A 20,722-nucleotide genomic window follows, 5' to 3' on the forward strand; every position below is an offset into this window, starting at 1 on the left:
GCCAAGAAATAGTTATACTGCAACTTAATTTTGTACAAAGCCAGGCCAGTTGTTTCTCTCTGCTCCCAGTTTTTCTTAAGCTAAGCTAATCACCTCCTGACTATATCTCCTTACTTAATGTACAGACATGAAAATGGTACTGCTTCTCATCTAACTCTTAACAAAATAGCATTTTTTTCCCAAATGTTAAAGTATTATTTTATATATGTTTCACTCAGTTTTTGCACAAGTGTTGACTTGGACGAGTTTAATAATAAAAATTCTTAATTTCACCTTTTACATGCATTTCTGCTGGAAAGAAAAACTGGTAGTAGCCTCCTCCTTCTCCATGGTTTATCAGTGAGTCATTTTCCCTGTTTTGGCAGTCTAAAAACACAGACATCAGCTCCACATCTTTAGGCCCAGTGAATACCATAAGAAAACTTTCTGTTGCTGCCGTTACATAGGTTAGATGCAGTGCCATCCCTGGAGCCGCTCTCCTCCTGGGCTGGCGACGGTCACTTCAGGAATACATTGACAGAAATGGAACACAATATTCATAACTATGTTGTTTTTAGTTTATAATTTCCTGAGACTAGGAAACAACCTTAGATTGAACTGTTTATATCTACATACAGGGCAGGATGTCTCCAGGCCTCCAGGAAGTGTGCCAGGTTTTGAAGCCAATTTTCATAATGGCCAAACAATTATAACTTCTGGGTCTGCATGTGATACCCTGTGGCCCAAAAATACTTTTTTTCATAGGCTTACATAATGAGAGACGTCTGTAAATCAATGGATACATTTTTTTAAGTGTCTCAATCCCCGCGAAATCAGAATTTAATCCATTAGGTTCAATATCATTTGGAAAGTTTAGAAGAGCTGCTCTATTGAATTATTTTATCCGAATTCAAGTAGGTGGAGCGCTAAACCAGCTGTAAGCATCATCTGGGTAGTTTCATAGGCAGCAGTTGAACCATTTTGGTTTCATGCGCCACTGAGCAAATTTCATACAAATGAACGCGGCCCCGTAGCCAATGCTGTATCCAGGTCTCTTTATACATTCATGGTCCTCTCTCACAGCCATGTTGTACAGTAGCCCAGAATGGACAAACCAAACACTGACTCTCAATAGTGCCATTTGCGACCAGTTCCAGAGGCTTGGCACATGGGAGAAGTCTCAGTTGTCCAACCTCACCACTAGATGCCACTAAATCTTACACACTGAACCTTTAAACCTGTCGGTAACTTTTAGGTAACATTAGTGGTGTGATGCTGACAGTTAGCCCTGTCATCTTGAGTGTGTGGGCGAACTATCACCAACTATCCCTGGCTATGAGCTCACACTCCTGTAGCAATAATCTTCTATAGCGGTGGGGAGGCAGAGGGACCGCTGGTTGGAGGGCACTTACAGCCTATTTAATAGGCTGTAAGTGTGTGTAGCATGACAAACTCCCGCTGGTTAAACACAACAATGCATTTGATCTTTGCAAACGGAAATGATGTCCGTCTTTATTTGCATATTGAGCTTGGAAGTGTGATCCAATCACAGGTGGTCACTTGAGATGCATTGTAACGCCAGGTGTGAACAGACAGACTTGAAGCTGTCCACTTGTGATCTGATTACCCAAGACGCATGGTAATATCAGGTGAAAACAGGCTCTTAGATTAATGAGGCGCTCTTCTCTTGTCAAAACAACACACTGAAAACTCATCTCTTCCTTTCTCTCTCTCTCTCTCTCTCTCTCTCTCTGTTACAGCTTTGATATCAGCCGGCTGCTGCACCAACAACTGTAGAAATGTCAAGCTATGGGACAGGTAAGAACCCCTCTCCGCCTTGTTTCTGTTTCACAAACGTCTTTTGCATTAATTAGAGTCTTTGAGAGAAGAAAAACCGATGAAGGTCATTGTGTGTTCTTTCCACGAGGGCCCATAATCCTGTAATTAGCTCCCATTATTCTGTTTTACCATACAGAGTGTCTCCTTTAGCTGGAGTCTCCAAACCAATTTACATTTAAGAGTCGGGTTGAAGGATATTTGTGAAGATGATCGGAAATCTCCAAGTCTTAATAATTCAATATTTTCTCTCTGTTCTCATTCTAATCATTAAGTGATCAACACAATATCTCTGATTTATATTCTGTTGTGATCCTGTGTCATTGCAGGGTCAGTCCTTGAGTTAGCCCAGCGTCCCAGCTCCAGATGAGTAATGTGTTTGCATGCTTGGTCTGGCCCAGGTGTAATCAAAGTGGGTTTACAGTGGGACTACAGAGTTAGAGGTGACCCTATCCCATCCCCAAGTGCCATCCTACATCTTCAATCAGGCCCCAGTGGGAGGGCAAGATGGCTGTGTTAATATTTAATGACTGCAAGACAAGACACACCTCCCCCCAGAGGATAGTCGCAACCCCACGTAGCCGGGATACACACGCACACAAACACGCATATTCCACACACATTCTCATGGTCGTTCTCCCATAAATGGTGACCTTTCCTACCTGTGGATGAAGGCGTCCTCCTCCTTTTCTTTCACATCAGTCTTTTCACCTCATCATTCCTTCTGTGCCTGCGCTTTTCCAGCCCACTCCCACTTACCTCGTACAAAAATATCAATGACTCAGGTGAGGAACAGAAGAAAGTGTACTGTATGTCAGTCGATGATTTGCGAGCGTGGAAAAAAGCAACAAGGATGTGCTAACAATGCAGACTGAAGTCAGGTCCCATGGCCGTCCATGGGTTCTCTCTGCTGTGGTGAAGACAGACACGAACAAAAGGATCTGTCACTGATAAGCAACACAAAAGCCTGCAGTAATGAACATTTTATCTCTCTTAAACTCTCTCTTTTATATGCTTCCACAGGATTTCTGCAACTTGTCTATCTATCTATCTATCTATCTATCTATCTATCTATCTATCTATCTATTACCAAGTTATTGCCACCTACGTTTGATGTTGTAAGAATTGAATATTGCCTTTAAGGTTAAATTCGATATGTGCATTGGTTTCAGGGTGTAGGGGGTTGGGAAGGGGCTATGGCCTCCACCCCTGACATCACATATAGCTTTGTCGCAGCTAGAGTGATCCCATCACAAGATGGTCTCTAGTTTTTTGTTTTTTTTAAATTAACTGGTATATATTGTTATTTTTGTTTTTGCCTCACAGCAGGTGGGTTCTTGGTTTGAACCTGGGGTTGGGGGTTTGAACTCTGGGGTAGGGGAACCCTCACTCTGCGGAGTCTGCATGCTCTGTCGAGTTCTCTGGGTACTCTGGCGTCCTCCCACAGTCCAAAGAGTTGGGTTAATTGGTGACTCTAAATTGGCCGTAGGTGCGAACGTGAGTTTGAATGGTCCCGCCTCTTACCCAGTGTCAGCTGGGCTCCAGCTCCCCTGCGGGCCCCAACAGGATAAGCAGTTATGGAAAATAAATGAATAAATGAATGAATGGTATATAAGAATCATGGGTACCAGCAGGCAGGTCAAAAAGTGACAAAGCAGCGCTCTCAGTAAGTTATTAATAACTTACAGAAACATTGCGTACAATAGTCCACCTTCCACCTTTTCTTCCCCACTCTCTGTCACTCTCTCTGAAAAATATATACACGTACACTCTGTACTTACTTCAGTCCTTGGTCCTGACAGTTGTGCTACTGTAATGCATAAAGTTTGTGGTATGTGGTTTGAAGGTCAGGTTCCGGTTCGGTTTTTGCATCATTGCCCCCGCAACAAAAGTATCATAATCCATCACAATGTTTCACTGAGGAAATCATCATATGCCAGTTTTTATGACATCAACTAACCCTGGCACTTATCTGGCAGGAGAACACACAAGAGTAGGTGTTTTTTATAGTGCACATTTTGACATGTCACAGCAGGAAATGCACAGGTGTAAATAATAACATTAATGATGGCTGAATTCCATTTAGCTGAGTCAGTTTTAGAGTCCTGTGCCTGCTGGCTCACTGTCACTGCTGACTGGGACACTTGAACACAGCAGAGCCATCGCGAATGTTATTAGTAACACCTGTGCTTTTTCTGCTTTGACAAGTCAACATGTCTGCTGTGAAACCAAGAGTGTTTGTATTGCTAACAGTTGAGTGTTAATCACCATGATACTGAGTAATGCTTTCTGAGTAATGCATTGCTATGCAGATATTTTATGGTGCTTTACTTAGCAGGCAGCTATTTAGCAAGAATGCATACAAAATAGCGGTCGTGAATGTGTGATTTTATCCAACAGAAGCTGGACTTCCTGTTAAATTAAAGGTGGAATCCTGACTTCATTCAGCTTAACCAAGCAGAGAGACTGACCTCATGTCAACTAGCTCATGATGAGGTTCATTTGATACCGCTATTACACATCAAACTTCTCATGAAATACATGTATTAATCTGAGCACACGATTTTTCATTCCCAAAAAACACATGCATTTACTAGTTGTACCCCATTTGAATTTAAGTTTTGTAATTCTTTTAATCAAGGATCAATAAGATCCAAGATAATACTGTAGTAATAAGACCTTCTCTTCTTGTTCTTCTGTTCCTGTACAGCTTTGATGCCTCCTCTTGACCCCAACTTGACCAGCTAGGCTCCTCAAACGGAGGGGAGGTTGCAGTGGTACAGCCCTCCAGTGTCTCCGGCCTGGATAGACACGAGGGCCCCTGGACGCCACCCTCCAAACTCCGGATGGTCTGTCGTCCATGGCCTCATCCATGTCCACAGCCCTGAAACAGCCTGCCTCCATGTTTTTATTTCTACATATCGAGAGTTTGAGGGAAGAGAGGGAGTTCTGGGGGGAATGCTGTTAGTACGGTTGGTAAAACTCGAAGACTGCCGTAGCTAAATGGATAAGAGTGGATATCTCTCCCTTCCAACTGTGACACGGCTACCTCCCGGAGAGCGCCTGCAGAAAGGGAGGGACACCGGGGATCGGTGAAAGAAGATGTAGAGGACTCTGCACTGTTTTGTGCCGCTACCCTCTGTTTACAAATGTACATCACTGGTGGAGAAGCACATAAATTAAACTTTGTATACCCTGCTGTTCAAAACCTGAATCATTATCCCACACTTTTCCCTCTTTCCCACCCTGTTTATCCACTCTCTCCCTCTTCTCCTTCATCTTCAGATATCCATCATCTTCAAAGTGTGTAATGAGACTGGTGTAATCTTAACGTTCTGTCTCTCGGTCTCCAATTCCAGCCGATCACATGATCCATCATCTTCAAATGAATTTAAAAACAAAACAAAAAGCATAATTGTCAAAGATGTTCTAGCAAAGAAAAAAAAACAACCTCTTCCTGTGTCTTAAACCAAGATGGTCATCATTACTAGCTGCTGACAGATGTTCTAGTTCTATAAGATGCAATGTTCAGGTGTAATTTTTCTTTTTTGTATTATCTTTTTTGCTCCCTTAAAGCGCCTGTATTGAAGCTGGGGAGAAGATTATACGTTTCTCCATGTTGTTTTTTACAAGGAAGTAAAGTCCAAGTAAAAAGTAGATTATTGGATTAGTTTTCTATATATCTATATATATAAATATAATATGATTATTATTTTTGACTTACTGGTATTAGAACTATTATATGAAGATGCATAATGATATCTATCGAATAATAAACAGACTTCTTTATGTAAAAGTGCATCGCCTGCTCAGGTTTTATTTTGGTGTGCTGAAATGAATCAGAGACGCGTGTGTGCTGACCTTTGACCCTGCAGCCAAAGGTCGCATTGGACATGTTGTGAGCTTATTATATGGTTAGGAAAAAAATCTATAAGGCACATACAGAAGCAATGACCACAGTATAAGTTGCTTCTTACGTGTGCAAAGGTTAAACTGATTTTGTTCAGCATCATAAACAGAAATAAGGATGAAGTAATCAAGCTCTAGCAAAACACATCCTGACCGCCACACGTGACCAACATCTCATGCTGTCACATCCTGTCAACAGAGACAATAGGATCAAACAGGAAAGAATTTCCTGTTACAGTGAGCCAGTGGAACAGCCAGCTCCACTTCCTCTGCACACATCACCCTCCCTCATATCCTGACCAACAGGGTCAATCCAGTTGTGCCGTAACATCTGCTACTAAGGATTTCCGAAACCACTGTGTGCATGTACTTTTGTGATTTGGTCAGAGGATAGCTGAAGATGTTCCCCTGAAAAGACGAAAACCAACAATGCATTATTCTATCACTCTACTCAAATAACTGAACCACTTTTCCAGCTGAAAACCAGTGTTTATGGATATTTGAAAATCTTGACATTTTAGTGCAAACTATTCAAATTGTACATATTGTACATAGCGACTGCCCTCTACTGTTTGGAACCCGGCTCATGCAATTGAATTTTGCTATTGGCTGATGTGGTGGCAGGTGCTAACATGCTAAAATGCTAACAGCTTTCGTCACAAACCACCCCCTCCACTTTTCCACAGCAGGAAGGAGCAATGTGTGGTTTAAGCTAGCCATGTTCTTTATGTGGATTTCGTAAGTTGTAGCGGAGCTTGGTCATGCACCTCTAAATTTTTAGGTGCCCACTACCCGTGCTGCGCCTTTCACTTCAACAGGGAAGACTGGTGGAGCACGTTTGTCTGCACAGACATCTCTATGACTCTTCTTTGAGTGATTACAGGGACAGTAAGATTACCTTGAATTATTGGCAGCTGACTGTTTTGGTAACGTTCTTCTGGTAACACTAGATGACTTATCTACTTGCTTATCTATAGAATATTTTGTTTGTACACTCCCTGGCATTGCGGAGCATATTGCAACAAACAACGCATTGTGCATAAATGCCTATCTACGGAGACATGTAGCAGTGTTTCGCTGAAGCATAGCCAAAGGTTGTTTTTTTGTTTGTTTGTTTTTTTAGATTTTTTTTTGGACGTTATTGCCTTTAATTGATAGGACAGCTAAGTGTGAAGGGGGAGAGAGAGAGGGAAAGACATGCAGCAAAGGGCCACAGGCTGAGGTCGAACCCGGGCCACTGCAGCAGCAACCTTGTACATGGGGCACCTGCTCTATCCACTAAGCCACCGATGCCCCGACAAAGGTTGCCTCTGCGTTTTTCTTAGCCCCCTCACCCCCAACCCTGCACATGTTGATACTTTTTTTCTGATGTTCCAGAGGCGGGTTTTGTATTTCCAGGGTATAAGTATTTTAACTGAAACTCTGGGGTTTAGTAACTCTTTAGAACTTCATAACCCTGACTTTAAGCCCTAAGCCTGTTTGTTCCTGAATTCATAAATCTGTATAAACACGTTACAAATACATAGTTTCATTTTTAAAAAGACTAAATAATTTCCTGAAACAGGTGGGTACTATAGATTTTAGAAAAGGATACTCAAACAGGAGTGTAGCCGTCTTGCTACCTCTGTGAGTTCCCAAGCACAGATGTGCAGATTCAACACTCCATCTATATGCAATACTTTTGTTTACCATGACCCAGCACACAACAACAAAATCAATCCTCAACATGTGCCTACAGCTGCCCGACTCCTCCAGCACATGTCTTCCAGTCCATTCAGTTTCAAACCAAAAACTCAAGCAGTGTCCTTCTCCCCAGTCTGGGCCGCAGTCCTTTGAGTGCCAGCACACTACTGTATGAAAAAGGGAGCGATGTAATCAGAACAAATCAGCAGCAGCTGTGCCAATCAACTCACCTGGTGCTACTCTCATGAGCCCCCCCCCCCCCCCCCCCCCCCCCCCCCCCACACACACACACACACACACCTCTCCCCTGCATCTGGCTACTAATCACACCCACCTCCACAAGGAGTAAATAGTGCATTTGTTGGGAACCATTTTAGCTGCGGATAAATACACATTTGGTACTGTGACAAATTACAGCAGCGGGGGAGCGTATGCAGGCTCAACTCAAATAAAACTACAGTCACCATGTTTATTATAATGCAGGGACATGTTACCCAGTGCTACAGTGTGGCTCACTGATGTGTTTTTAATAGCTTTAGGACAACAATGGGGCTGTGCGGCACAGAGGAATAAGATATATCAGGCTACACAGGCGGTAATTGTTAGGAGGATTGATGTATTGGAGTTTTTATAGGATTTGTTGACAACATCAACAGATTTCTCCTTTAGCATTAGCATTAAAGTATTTTGTTGTTATGGTTTGATTTGGTTTGGGTATGCCCCCAGGAAATTAATGAAAGTCAGCACAAGGTCATCGAAAATACCAATTTGTATTAGGCCGTCCACTGGGCTGAGGCATTACCAGTTCACTCAGTACAAGTAAAAACAAACTGAGGCTGATCTGGTTTGATCTGATTGCTTAGAGTGATTAGGGTTTATTTATTTGCCCCAGAAAAGCTCTTTAATGAGGGTCTGTGCTGTGCTGGTGTTTAAATCAGATATGTTGGCACCGCTGCTATATATTGTCCTCCTATGGGATGCCCTGCTGGGGCGTCTGGGGGAATCTAGTGACTGATGGAACTGAGTGAACACCTTATCTGTAAAGCAGAGAATAAAAAAAGAAAATGAGAACGTATACATGTGTGTGATAAGAAGGACGTTGCTTGGATGCAGAGAAAAAGGAAAGCCAGTGCATTATTTTTAGTCTTTGTAATGGTGTGTATATAGTGTTATAAATGCTGTGTGATACAAATGTATGTTTTGACTACTTAATCTAATAGGTGTGATGACATGATTTATTACCAGGATGTGCTATAGTGTTAATTGTGACAGTTTATAGATTTTCCATGTGTTACCGTCACATCTCTGTACATGTGTGTGTCTCTGTGTGTGAAGGAGCGTGGAGGTAAATGTGTGTGAGCATGTTCGTGCTTACGTGCTGCTCAATATGCAGAGTCATGTGGGTGGTGTGTGGGTTTCAGCCAGCCAGACAGCGGCAGGTTGATTAAGACACACCCTCACTTGCTTATCCAGGAAGACAAAGAGAGTGTGTGTGTGTGTTTGTATTGATTTGTGTGCATCTGTGCAGGTTTTGATGTTAAACGGTATTTATGTACAATACGTGTGTTTGGATGTGTGAAAAGTGTGTTGGTGAGCTGCAGTTTATGTGTTTGTGTGTGAGTGCGTGTGTGTGTGTGTGTGTGGGTGAGAGCATGCAGCGCCACTGATCTGCTCTGCTGCATTGCAGCACGTCCTGCCCATCCCGAGGTCGCCGTCGTCCTCCGCCAGGGCACTCTTCCAAGGTCGCAGCAGGTCAATCCTCCCCATCTGCATACCCTGCCGATGCAAGGGTAAATCTATAAACACCACACCAAATCTGTCGTCTGTTAGAGCAATGGGACACCAGTAAGAACCAGAGCCAGAGATAACCATACTCAGACTGCATGGCCACAATAATCTATCAACAAGGAGATCAGACATGTAATCTACCCAGATGACCAGTCGATCAACCGGGGAAACCTATCAACACAAGATGAACTACTGTAGCACACACGTTCGACATGCAAATGCCTGCAGCTGGAGTCGGATATGATGACACTTTGACTTGGGAGCTGTTAGTCAGGTGGAATTTACTGTCAGTCTCTGGAAGATGGGAACTTTTATGGGGGTCGTCAAGCATGTGGAGCCAAGGCTTTATGACCAGAAATGGCTAAATTCATCATGACGTAAGGATGTTATTGCTCTGTATGTTGCTGGCTGAAGAAACATGTAGACAGAATAGAAATAAATATATATTTTTTAAATGAGATAAAAAGCACTCTCTAAAAAATCACACACCACAAATGTGTAAGTATCTGTGTGTACAGTAAACACAAACACACTCCTTGGTGGATTTACTGTTTTACTGTAAAGGGTAAATCTAAGTTCAAGGGCAGAATCAAACCAAGTATTTTCTTACCCAGCTGTGGACACAAGTAATTGGTCAGTCTAAGTCAGACGTGGGACCCAAGTCCTTAACATTGAGTTTTGAGTCCTAAACAAGTTATACTGCGCTCCTCGCCAAAATTCCATTTTAAATTTACAAAAATCATGAATGCTTTTAAAAATGTTTATTCATTTGTTATAACAAGTGCACCATGAGCTTAATAATGAAAAAGTTGTGCTCATGTTGCACTTTCATAGCATATAGCACAACTAACTGGTACCACTACGCATTCTCACTCTGACTTCATCACATTTCAACATGTGGTCATGGATATTCCACGTCCAGATATGACATGAAAGGTACCCTGGGTGCGTTGGTTGTTGATGTTCTGGGACGCCTTGTCATGTTATGCCTATTGAATGCATTGTCTTCTTTCAAAATACACTCCAGGTTTCACAGGAAATTGACAGTCTCTTTCAAAATAAACGCACTGCGACAGCACAACACCACAAATTGACGTTTTTTTTCCCTTCAAATACAAACGCACGTGGTTGGATGTAGGAAAATAGAACAGAGTTTGGCTTTACAATCCGGTCTCCTGGATGTCCTTGTTTTTGGACCCACCACCACTCTCACCCACCCTAATCGGACTTTCATCGCCTTAACATTCGTTCTTTTCCCGTCGCGTTTCCCTCTGATGCCACTGAGCACCATAATACGGCGACTAGCCCCGTATCATGCCGACATTAAAGGATGGCTTTTTTCGTCAGCGTCTGATGGAAGTCACTGCCCAAGCACTGGATTTTGACGACTTTGGAGTGAGACCGGGTTGGGTACCACAAAGACCTCATGGCACCCACATTAGCTCACTATGTTAATACTAGCCTCGACTTTTTCCCACGTTCTTTGAGCAACTTCAATCGTCAAAAGAAGTTGTTGGAAGTTATTGAGTCTCCGTTTATAATTTTCGAGCCACTTGTTTTGCATTCTGTAATTAATTTGTGTTGACAATTGAGTAGTTTTTGTACACATCTAAAATTATCTTAGGTAGTAATGTAATGTTAGTTCTGCATGGTTTTTGCCTTCAACTTGATTCAGTGCTGTCAGATTGGTTCAAACAAAGTGGATCTGGGGAATCAAGCATCGACATGCTGAGAATAAAAAGTGTTAACAATGGTTGATTCAGAAAATGAAGGGAAATTAATTCATTCGTGGCACACTTTATAAGTAACATACTTTTTGATCTTTGATTTCAAGTGTTTTCAAGGCAAAAGGCTGAAGTCCAAGTGAAGTCACAAGTCATCAGTGTTTAAGTCCAAGTCAAGGTGCAAGTCTAAAGTCATTGCATTTGTGACTTGTCTTACCTATCTTTCAAAAGAAAACAGGTGAATTTGGTTTAGTCATATCTGTTCGTATTGCTACTGAGTATAAAGCAGATGTATCAATGAGTAATGCTTCCACAGTAATGCACTGCCACTAGAGATTTCCTGTTTCCCTTCTTCTGGCATCGACTGACTTCATATCCACACTCAAAACCCAGCATTAAAGACTCAACAGTGGCTCGTCTCCAGTGCTCTGAATGAGAGAGGAATTCCCTTCAAGTGCAGCGACAATTAAGCCAGCTTATTTCAACTTTACCTGGCCTCTACCCATGTTCCATTAACAAAGAAAAAAACGCCTCAAGTGCCAGCAGATATCACCGATGCACATTCACTCAAACTTCTGGCGATTTTTTGGAGTATGCTGGAAAGACACCTAATATCTTGCTGCAAGCATCATTTTTGGCTGCAGAAGCTGTCCCAAGATTTTTGACTCCTTGTCAAAAGCCTTTTGTTGGATCCTTTCTAACTAGCACAGACTCCTTTAATTTCCCCATCTTATCAACAATGTTCTCACCTTCACACCTCAGACTTACCATTCTCACAAAAGCTTTCCCTGAACTCAGCAGTCCTCTTTCGAAAGATAAATTGCAGCTTTGCAGAGTTTTTAGGGATCACCCTGGACTCTTTCAAGGTATCTTTGCCCTCAGAGAAAAGCCAGCATGTCACTCTATTCCTGTCAAACTATTTTCTCACAAACACCCAAACGCCAGCTGCTAGCCCCATAATTCCTCAAGGGAAATCCTTCCTGTCCAATCTTCTAACTAAAGCAGCAGCCATCCCCTCTATCCGTGACAAAGCCATCCTTGATGACACATGCAACAAAGAAATGCATCTTTAGCAACACTGTATGTCTTCCTCGAATTTCCTTCCTCTACAATGACTACAATGTAGTCCCTCTAGCATTGAGGGAGATGGTTCGCTTTCACTTTGCCCTCAACGGTCATATGTCTTGACTCTTATCCCACCATCCTTTGTCTGGACTCCATGAGCTATACCCCACCTAAACACAAGTATGCTTGGCTAAGGCCCCTGACACACCATGCTGATGGTCGGCTGCTGGTCAGTGTTGGGCTGGTAGTGAGTATTTGTCACCCTAGTTTCGGTGGTGTGTTCCGCACCATTGGCTCTAGTTGGTCCATGTCAATCCTTGTCAGGATTTTTTGGCTGCTTTGGCATGCTGAATTGAGCCACTGGTGAAGGAAATTGTCAGTTCAGCTCAGTGCACTGGAACAAAGATGTAAATGAGGAAAGTAAACAAAAGACTAAAGTCAAGAGGGCACGAGATCAAAGCTAATTTGTTATATTAGAAAGGATTATGTTTTTAGCCACTGAGCTCTTTAGCAGAAACAGTTCATAATATTAGGTCTTGTTTGTGAGTACACGGTAAATATTCCATGTTCTTTTAACATGAGGTTGTGTTGTAAATGTCCTAATTGGCTACCTAGCTTTTTGAATCCATTCTGTTGGCCTTCCGGTTTCCCATTTTAATGACCAATACATACTGTCACCTGCCGGTATGGATAGTTATTTCCTCTTAAGCACACAGAACGTACATGCTACTTGGCCATTGGCTGAAGTATTAAAGCATACACAACATGAGGCGATGCAACAGTTGGCCTTCATCGCCAGTAGTTCCTTGATGTCAGTTTGGTGTGTCTTGGCCTTAACCTGGCTGATAGCATCTTTATTATCGTCTACTGCTCGTGTTTCTTGCCCTGTCAGACTTGTTTTTCGCAATGTTACCATGCTCAGAGATCTCAGCAATTAGTACTTGTTAAGTACAATGCTATTATTGCCAGTAGAAGTAATGGCCAAAATTATGAGAATTAAATTATAGGAAATAAACGTAACAAAAGGGGTATTCTTGACTTTGTCCCCCTAAACAAGTAATCCTGATACTTGATTTACTCTATGTTGACAGGTTCATAATCCCATAAGAACCTCCTTCACACATCATCTCCATGAAACACTATTGCTATGGAAATGGATGCATTTGCCCGTTTTTCAGTTTTTTCTTTTCACTGAAGAGAGTGAGAATTTGGGTATAAATCAAAACAAAGAGCACCTTGGGAAATGCAGTTTGTGACAGCTGCCTGACTTGCCTTCTGACCATGTCTCTTGCCCGATGTGGCTTCAGGGAGCTGTTTGACAAGGAGTGGCTTGTTGTACAAATACTCTGCCTCAGCTCATCTGCCAGGATGCTTGGGGTTTTATTACATTCACGCAGCAGCAGGATTTCAATGGGGCTATCAATGATTTATTGTCTAGATACAACGGAAACAAACAAATAGATCCCCAATGATTTACTGTAACACGGCAAAGTCTCAAATTCCCCTCATATGAGAGAAGCTCATTTATTTATGTAAATGGGTGGCATCCCAGTGAGCTCTCTTGTGTAAAATGTAAACCACGTCAGACAGGCTAGTACGGGAAAAGGAAGGAAGAAACACCCATCACTTCTGATATTCTCCCTACACTCTGGCGGTTGGTTCTCTGGAGACAGAGAGAAATGAGGAGCTTCACTGATTTGAATAAATGCACACATGCATGAGATCTGGACATTTTATAGTTTTTGTTTTGTTTTCCAAATCTGCAAATGATACAAGTCTTTGCAATGCTGCATCTGCATATGAAGTGAGGAAACAAAGTGCCTCATCTGCATTCTGCTTGTGATCATAAAAACATAACTCCTTTGTGATCACAGCCAAACACTTAGCTGTAAACACAGTGTCAACACGGCCCGGCAGCCTCACAACAAAGTGCGTTTAACTTCTCAGCCCATGTAGGTCACCACCAAATCACGTCGATGCTACATGCGTCTTAGGCCCGTTTGCTAATGACCCATCTCTAGTACAATAGGAGTTAATTACATCCTCTAATGACTTCACACACTAAGGCTAATGGCCAACAGAGATAACAGATCTCTCATTACTCATCCCATATCTTGGCTGGAAAGGAGGACTTATTAAACAAACGTCATTGCGGGGACACTTGTCACATTTATATGGGTCCTGCTAGAAAGCGACACTAATGTGTTTAAATCTGTCATGTAGCTGATGTCATTAAAACACACATTTCTCCACTGAGATAAATGCACTTTTTGATAATGTGACCAGCACTGCAATGGGGTCGCATGGTCAGACAGCCAAGCAATTGTCACCGGAAGTCAGTAATTAGTTGAATCCATATTCAAGGTAATAATCTGCAAATATATAACACATACAGATAAATTAAACAGTGCTCATATTCATCAAACCTCAAAAGCTCTCACATATTTTTGCCCAAACTGCACATCTTTTACATTTTATGTGCAATATCGTATCACACGACTTTGTGACCTTAACGACTTTGAAACTCAGAGCTCACGTGTGAACTCAACGGCTCTGTAAAGGTTAACACCAACACAGAGTTTAAAGCCTGTGACTCTGCACCAGTCCATTAGAACTGAAGAGGTGGATAAGAAATGAAACATCTTCAAGAAACTCCAGCAAGTAGCAAGTCCACTTGCCTGTGATATAGCATAAAAGATTACCATGACCTGGATGACTGAGAATCTTCACTAACATCTTTTACATTTGTAAATATGTTTGTTTTAATAGAAAAATAGATCTAGATCCAAATGTGCATCAGAATCCACATTAAAATGTCTGCTGCATTAACTGATGGCAGCAGTTTTTCCTTCATAATACCTAAAAGTTACAGTATCTGTTAATATATGCATGGGTTGTGCACAATGTATAAGCTGTGTCATGACCACTTATGGCAATGTATGTTTATCATGTTGCTGTAGCACCATCTACAGTATAGGTATAATACAAAACATATTTTGCATGATTGCTGGGAATAGATCTGTTAACATATTGCCTTAATTTGGCTGCAATTCCACAAGTGCAACTTAGAAAAGTCTGACATGCTAGAGGAAAACTGCATTGAAGATATTAAAACAAATCAATACATTTTGTTTATGTAATTCCAATTGTAGATTGTGCACCCCCCGCAGGTTTTGTTAAAGTGTTGCGTCCATCTGACATGGGTCAGGTGCATGATGTCTGAAACTCACAAGTGCCGCTGATGTAAACATGTGAGATGGACTGCGGCCTTACCAGTGAAGTCAGAATGCCTCACCAAAAATCAGGAGCTTCTAAAAGAAAATGTGTGGCAAAAAAAAAGTGAAGAAGCAGCAGGTATGACAGGCAGAGCTGAAGGTGAGAAGTGAGACGGAGTAATTTTCAGTAGAAAAACCTGCCATATTGCACTTAGTTTTAATGCTACGGTGAAGACACAGGTATCATATTAAACAGAGGAACAAAGGCATCCATTGGTACTTATTGGAAAGGGTGCCAATTAACGCTCCAAGGTCCTGCTAAATTTTGGTGAGGAAAAAAGGAACATTGTGCTGTTGGGGGGCACAAATGTGCTTATGTTTTTGGGGGATGGGAAACTAAACCTGTCCATTTGCATGAAATGAACATGCTGCTCTGTTTTACGGCACCTGAGGGTTTCACCACCTGGCATGTCAGTGTAGTGTTGGAAATCATTTCCCTGTCGATATCACAGAGGAAGAAAGAGAACTGCTAAACTGTTGAAGGCGGGGTCCCCATTCATTCCAATGAAAGTTGCTTAGTGGTGCATGAAGTCAAGAAAGTTAAACTGCCAGGGAGTAACATCACCTGGATTGTAAACATCATCAGGCCCACAGAGCAGGTGCAATAGAAATTTTGCCTGCAAAGCAGCAAACTTCTTGCAGCTGAATCGGCCCTCCACTAACTTGAATGGGGATAAAATGATTCAATCTTGCAGTTCATCCAGACTTTCAAAATGTAATCAGACTGAATGGATCTAATCCTGAAACTGGTCATGTCACAGGGGTTGTGATGCCCAAAAAATGTATTCACTGATTTACAGACGTCTCTTTCCCAATGTAAGTCAATGGGAAAACTTAGAGTTGTGGTTAAATGGTTCAGCCACCATGTCAAATTGGCTTCAAAGTCCAGTTGTTACAACCTGGCTTAAGGATGCAACAAAGACAAGACAAGTTAATAAAAGGGTAAAATAATGTTTATTTATAAAAAGTAATTATTATTATTATTATTATTATAATTATTATTATTAATTAAGAACTAGTCTATACCCATTGGTAGCTTTGTCACCTTCTACCTATGCCAATCCTCAATGCCAATGCGCAGTTTCACATAGATTGACCACATCAGTGAGTAGAAAAACGTGGGACAGAATGATTGACTGACAGAATGACACATTGACAGTTTCCGTGATTATGTACAGCATACCATACCATGACTTAGTCATACCAAAAAACATTCAGCCACAGGGGGAGCCACAGCGATCGGTCGCATTTTAGCCATTTTTAAGCATTTTTCTGTTGTTATAGCGCCACCCATTTGCCAATTAGAGTTAAATTTCTCCAGTCACCTTGAGGCGTCCTGTTCTACATATCTACCAAGTTTAGTAAAAATCGAAATGGCGGTTAGGCCTAGATAAGAAATTAGCTCTCTAGCGCCCCCATTTTGTTTGATGGGTCAATAATAGAGGGGTCCCCTCAGATTATGTGTGGTCATATGCCTGCAAAGTTGTGTGGTGATCGGTGAAACCCTTGAGATGTTATACACCTTTATGTGACCCAGTTTCATGCAGATCGGTCAAACTTCCTAGGAAGAGATTGATTTTAAGTGTTTTTCAAAAAATTCAAACTGGTGGAAAATCTATATAACCGGAAGTTATGGGTTGTTGAGGCAAATTTGTTCCTCATGAGGAGAGGCATCTCTGTGCAAAGTTTCATGTCTCTACAACATACAGGGCATGAGATATGCCCATTCAAAGTTTGCAATTTCAATCGGTTGCTCTAGCGCCCCCCTTTGGCCAATTGATGTAATATTGCTTCATTCACATCCTCCCATGACCCTCTACCACTGTACCAAATTTCACATGGATTGACCAAGTCAGTGAGGAGAAAAATGTGGAACAGACACACACACAGACAGAGTTTTCGTCATTATATAGTGAGATCAGTAATCAGTCATGTATGCATTATGAATGTGTGGAAATGTCTGCAGTAACCCAATCAAAAACACAGCTCCGTCTGCAAGGAAAGAGAGTCTGTTGGAAGATGGTGAGCTTTATGTCATCTCCAAACTGGGCCCAGGTGTGGCTCATGAGGTTAATAACAACCCTCTGGCTTAAGCCAAATCCTATAAGACAAAGAGCAGCCAGCAAAACAGGCACACCTAATGGAGTGGAGAGGTCATCATACCAGAGCACTTCCTGGGGGCTTGGTTGATATGCATTTCCCTCAACCTAATTCTGACCCAACCCTAACCATGGAGGGGGGCGATACACATTTTAACAGGAGGGAAACACTATTCAATGGGGGAACAGACACCAACGCAACACCTGCAACGAATGTGAAACGACATTTAGACGAAAAAGACAACACGATGGGGATGTCGTATCTATAGAGTAATCGAATTTGAGTGGGTATTTAGACTGACTTCCCTCAACCTTCCATCTTACAGTAAGTCTGCTGTCTAGGCAGCGCTTCAGGGTGCCAAGCTACAGAAGTATAATTTTTGTCTGACGTTCAATAAAACTATCCAACCCATAAAGCATACTGAGGCAATGAGGCAGTACACTAACTCGTGTTATGGGCTTTGGCGACTCGATCACAGTGACATGCTGATAGACAGATGAGTTGATTGATGGATGTGCAAAGACTCAGCCCCAGAAAGCATTCATTCTATTTGCAGTCGCAATCTGTGTGTAATTAGCATCTGATTTACTAACGGCAGCAGCTAATTATACAATCAGTGACTGGTACTGCCTGCATTCTGCCAGTGAAGGGGAGCTTACAAGGTGCAGTTCAGCGGTGGAATTTATGTGGAAACTGCTTCTTTCTTCCAATTTCCCCAAAGACGTTTTGTGATGTGTTCACACTTTCTGCTGTCAGTGGGATTTTGATGTAGAATAAAAGTCAATTAACTTTTTTCTTTCACGCCAATATACCTGTTCAATCTGTCAGTGTGTTTTGGAGGAGGAGAGTTTCCTACACAAAATGACCCTCGCAAATTGAGTGAACCTTTGTAGATTTTCTTTCAGCAGACGAGATGTATAATAATGTATTCTCTTACCTCAAAATCTGCGTTTAGTTTTTGGTAGTTCTTATCTTATCTGGTATTGCTTTGTTGTTTCTGCATTCTTTCTCCCCTCATATCTTGGTTCTTTGTTTCTCTCTATCTTTTTATCTGTCTCCTGAGTGGGTGAACAGAGTCAGGAGTGGCGAAGTGAGATTTTAGCATAAACACAATGCTGATACGCAGTGACAGCAGTGGAGGCAGGCAGAGGTAGGAGCTGAACTCAGAGAAAGAGACCCAGGACTGACTCATCGAGACAGGGGTGAGAACAAGAGACCGAACCCTTACGCCAACCTCCCACATGAAACTGCCTCGACTTTCGTGACCTCTTGTCCACATCCTTTCTACTGCTGCATCTCTTTATCTTCATTTTTTATTTGTTTTGGAGTTAGCTACGCAACATAATCTTCCTTCTCTTAGACGTAAGACGTGATATGCATGTGTCTGTCTATCAGTATTCATTTATTATCTCTAACTCAAATGTGATTACTCTGTAGATACGGCATTCCCATTGTATTGTCTTTTTCGTCTTTTTCTAAGCCTGGCTGTTTCATGCCAGTAGTGGCTAATGAAGCCTTGAGCGACTTGCTACTAGCAGATGGGACAGTGTTGCCAACTTGGCGACTTTCTCGCAAGATTTAAGACTGTTCAGACCTTCTTAGCAACTTTGTTTCTGAAAAGCGAAAACTTTAGCAACTTCAGGACCATCAGGAAGAAGAGAGAGAAATATATCATATTGTAATTTATTCACATACATTCTGCTCAGAGTAATCGCAGTCCTTGGCGCTTCCATCACTGGTGAGAAGTCTCTCCCCCTCTCTCCTCTGCTCAGTAGGTGTGAGACAGACAGAGCAGGAAGACAGGAGATGCCTCTCGCTATGGGAGTTAAGCTGTTTTCTTTCTCTTTTGTTGAGGATTTTTCTACTGAATCTAATTCAGCAAAGATTTAATGCTTCCATTAATACACAATGACATCACCTATATGCCACTGAGCATATGACATCATCTGGTGACTTAAAGCAGCTTTTGGAGCTGGTGCCAGCTACTTTAACTGCAAGAACTGGCAACGCTGGGATGAGGAGCAGGCTACAGAGGTCTGGTAAGTTCACTTCCAACATCACACCCACAGATTTCTTTCATTTTCAAACCTTTCAAGCCTTCAGCCCCAGCTAATGCTGACTCAAGTAGCATCACTTGAGCCAGCAGACTTTGCGCAGCCTCGTCTATAAACAGACATTTATGTGTAAAATCAGTGCAGTTTCTCTTCAAGTATGGATTACAGGACTACTTGCGTGAGAAAGGGGTCACCTGTAGTGGCAAACAGATAATTTACCTAATTCTGCAGTTCCCCTCAGCTCAAGGAAGCGTTTTGGCATCTTTCAGCTCACTGTTTTGGTTTTCCAACCCACACCCTTGCTGCTTAGATTCACTCTCACAGCTTTCATCAGTATTGTCGGACAAGCAGGCAGCTATTTTCAATTAACAAGGGCCCCCAAAAGCGACTGTTAACCATCAGCACCAAATGGAACACAGATAAAGTTGGCGACTAGCTGGTGAACATACATGGGACATTTAGCAGCTAAAGAGCTAAATAGTTTCCTCTGGAGGTGGTGGAGACCAAAAACAGAGCTAAAAGTGGATGTCGGACTTAAATTTATCAGGTGGACACGAGCAATACTCCAACTGAATGCTAATGTTGCTCTCTGTATATGTCATTGTTGGGTTTAGAGCCTGTTTCTGCAGCTACGGGTGGGAGTTCAAGGTCATGTCTGTAGGATTTAGGGGGACTTATTGTCAGAAATGGAATATAATAAGTATGGTTTCTTAAGTGTATGATCACCTGAAAATAAAAATCATTGTGTTTTCATCACCTTAGAATGAGCATTTATATTTACATTGGGAGTGGGCTGTTTTCAGTGGAGATTGGTAAAAAAAACTGAAACAGCTTTATTTATGTTTTTACCAACTTAAATCACCGGGTCTGTTTGCTCTGGAGAGGAAGAGACCTCTGTGGACAACTTGGCCCCCGGTAAAAATCTCTGGAATGTCTGAATTGCAAGTTATCAGAGAAAAAAAGGTGAGCACGATTAAACAGGTGCTGGGATATTGGCCCGTCTCCAAAATGCCAAACAGCATTGGAGAAACACTGACTTGTAGCATGAAACTATTTTTCAGTCTTTTTACTGGTTTAAATCACCTGGTCCATCTGTTTTGGAGACGAAGAGACCTCTGTGGATAATTCAGCTCCAGGTAAAAACATACTGAACCATAAACACTGAAGGAATTCTAAGCAGGAGAAGTTTCAGCTGGTTGCAATCTGTAATTCTCACCACTAGATGGCACTTAATCCTACACACTGTTCCTTTAATGCAGATTTAATAACCTGGTTGAAGTACTAAATAATATGAAGGATGGCAGATTTG

At 41.9% G+C, this 20,722-nt stretch overlaps 1 protein-coding gene across 2 annotated transcripts in view; it reads left to right on the forward strand.

The window, feature by feature from the left end:
- Nucleotides 1-5,605, forward strand: part of ccdc85al (coiled-coil domain containing 85A, like) — a 38,834-nt gene extending 33,229 nt beyond the window's left edge. The window contains exons 3-4 of one of the 2 annotated variants that reach the window (XM_033623039.2): nucleotides 1,740-1,797; nucleotides 4,526-5,605. In XM_033623039.2, the coding sequence (XP_033478930.1) occupies nucleotides 1,740-1,797; nucleotides 4,526-4,544 (77 nt within the window). In that variant the 3' untranslated portion in view covers nucleotides 4,545-5,605. The other variant, XM_033623040.2, reaches the window with a different exon arrangement.
- The last annotated feature ends 15,117 nt before the right edge of the window (nucleotides 5,606-20,722 follow it).

This window comes from Epinephelus lanceolatus, chromosome 3 (assembly GCF_041903045.1).
Source record: "Epinephelus lanceolatus isolate andai-2023 chromosome 3, ASM4190304v1, whole genome shotgun sequence".
Lineage (NCBI taxonomy): Eukaryota > Metazoa > Chordata > Actinopteri > Perciformes > Serranidae > Epinephelus > Epinephelus lanceolatus.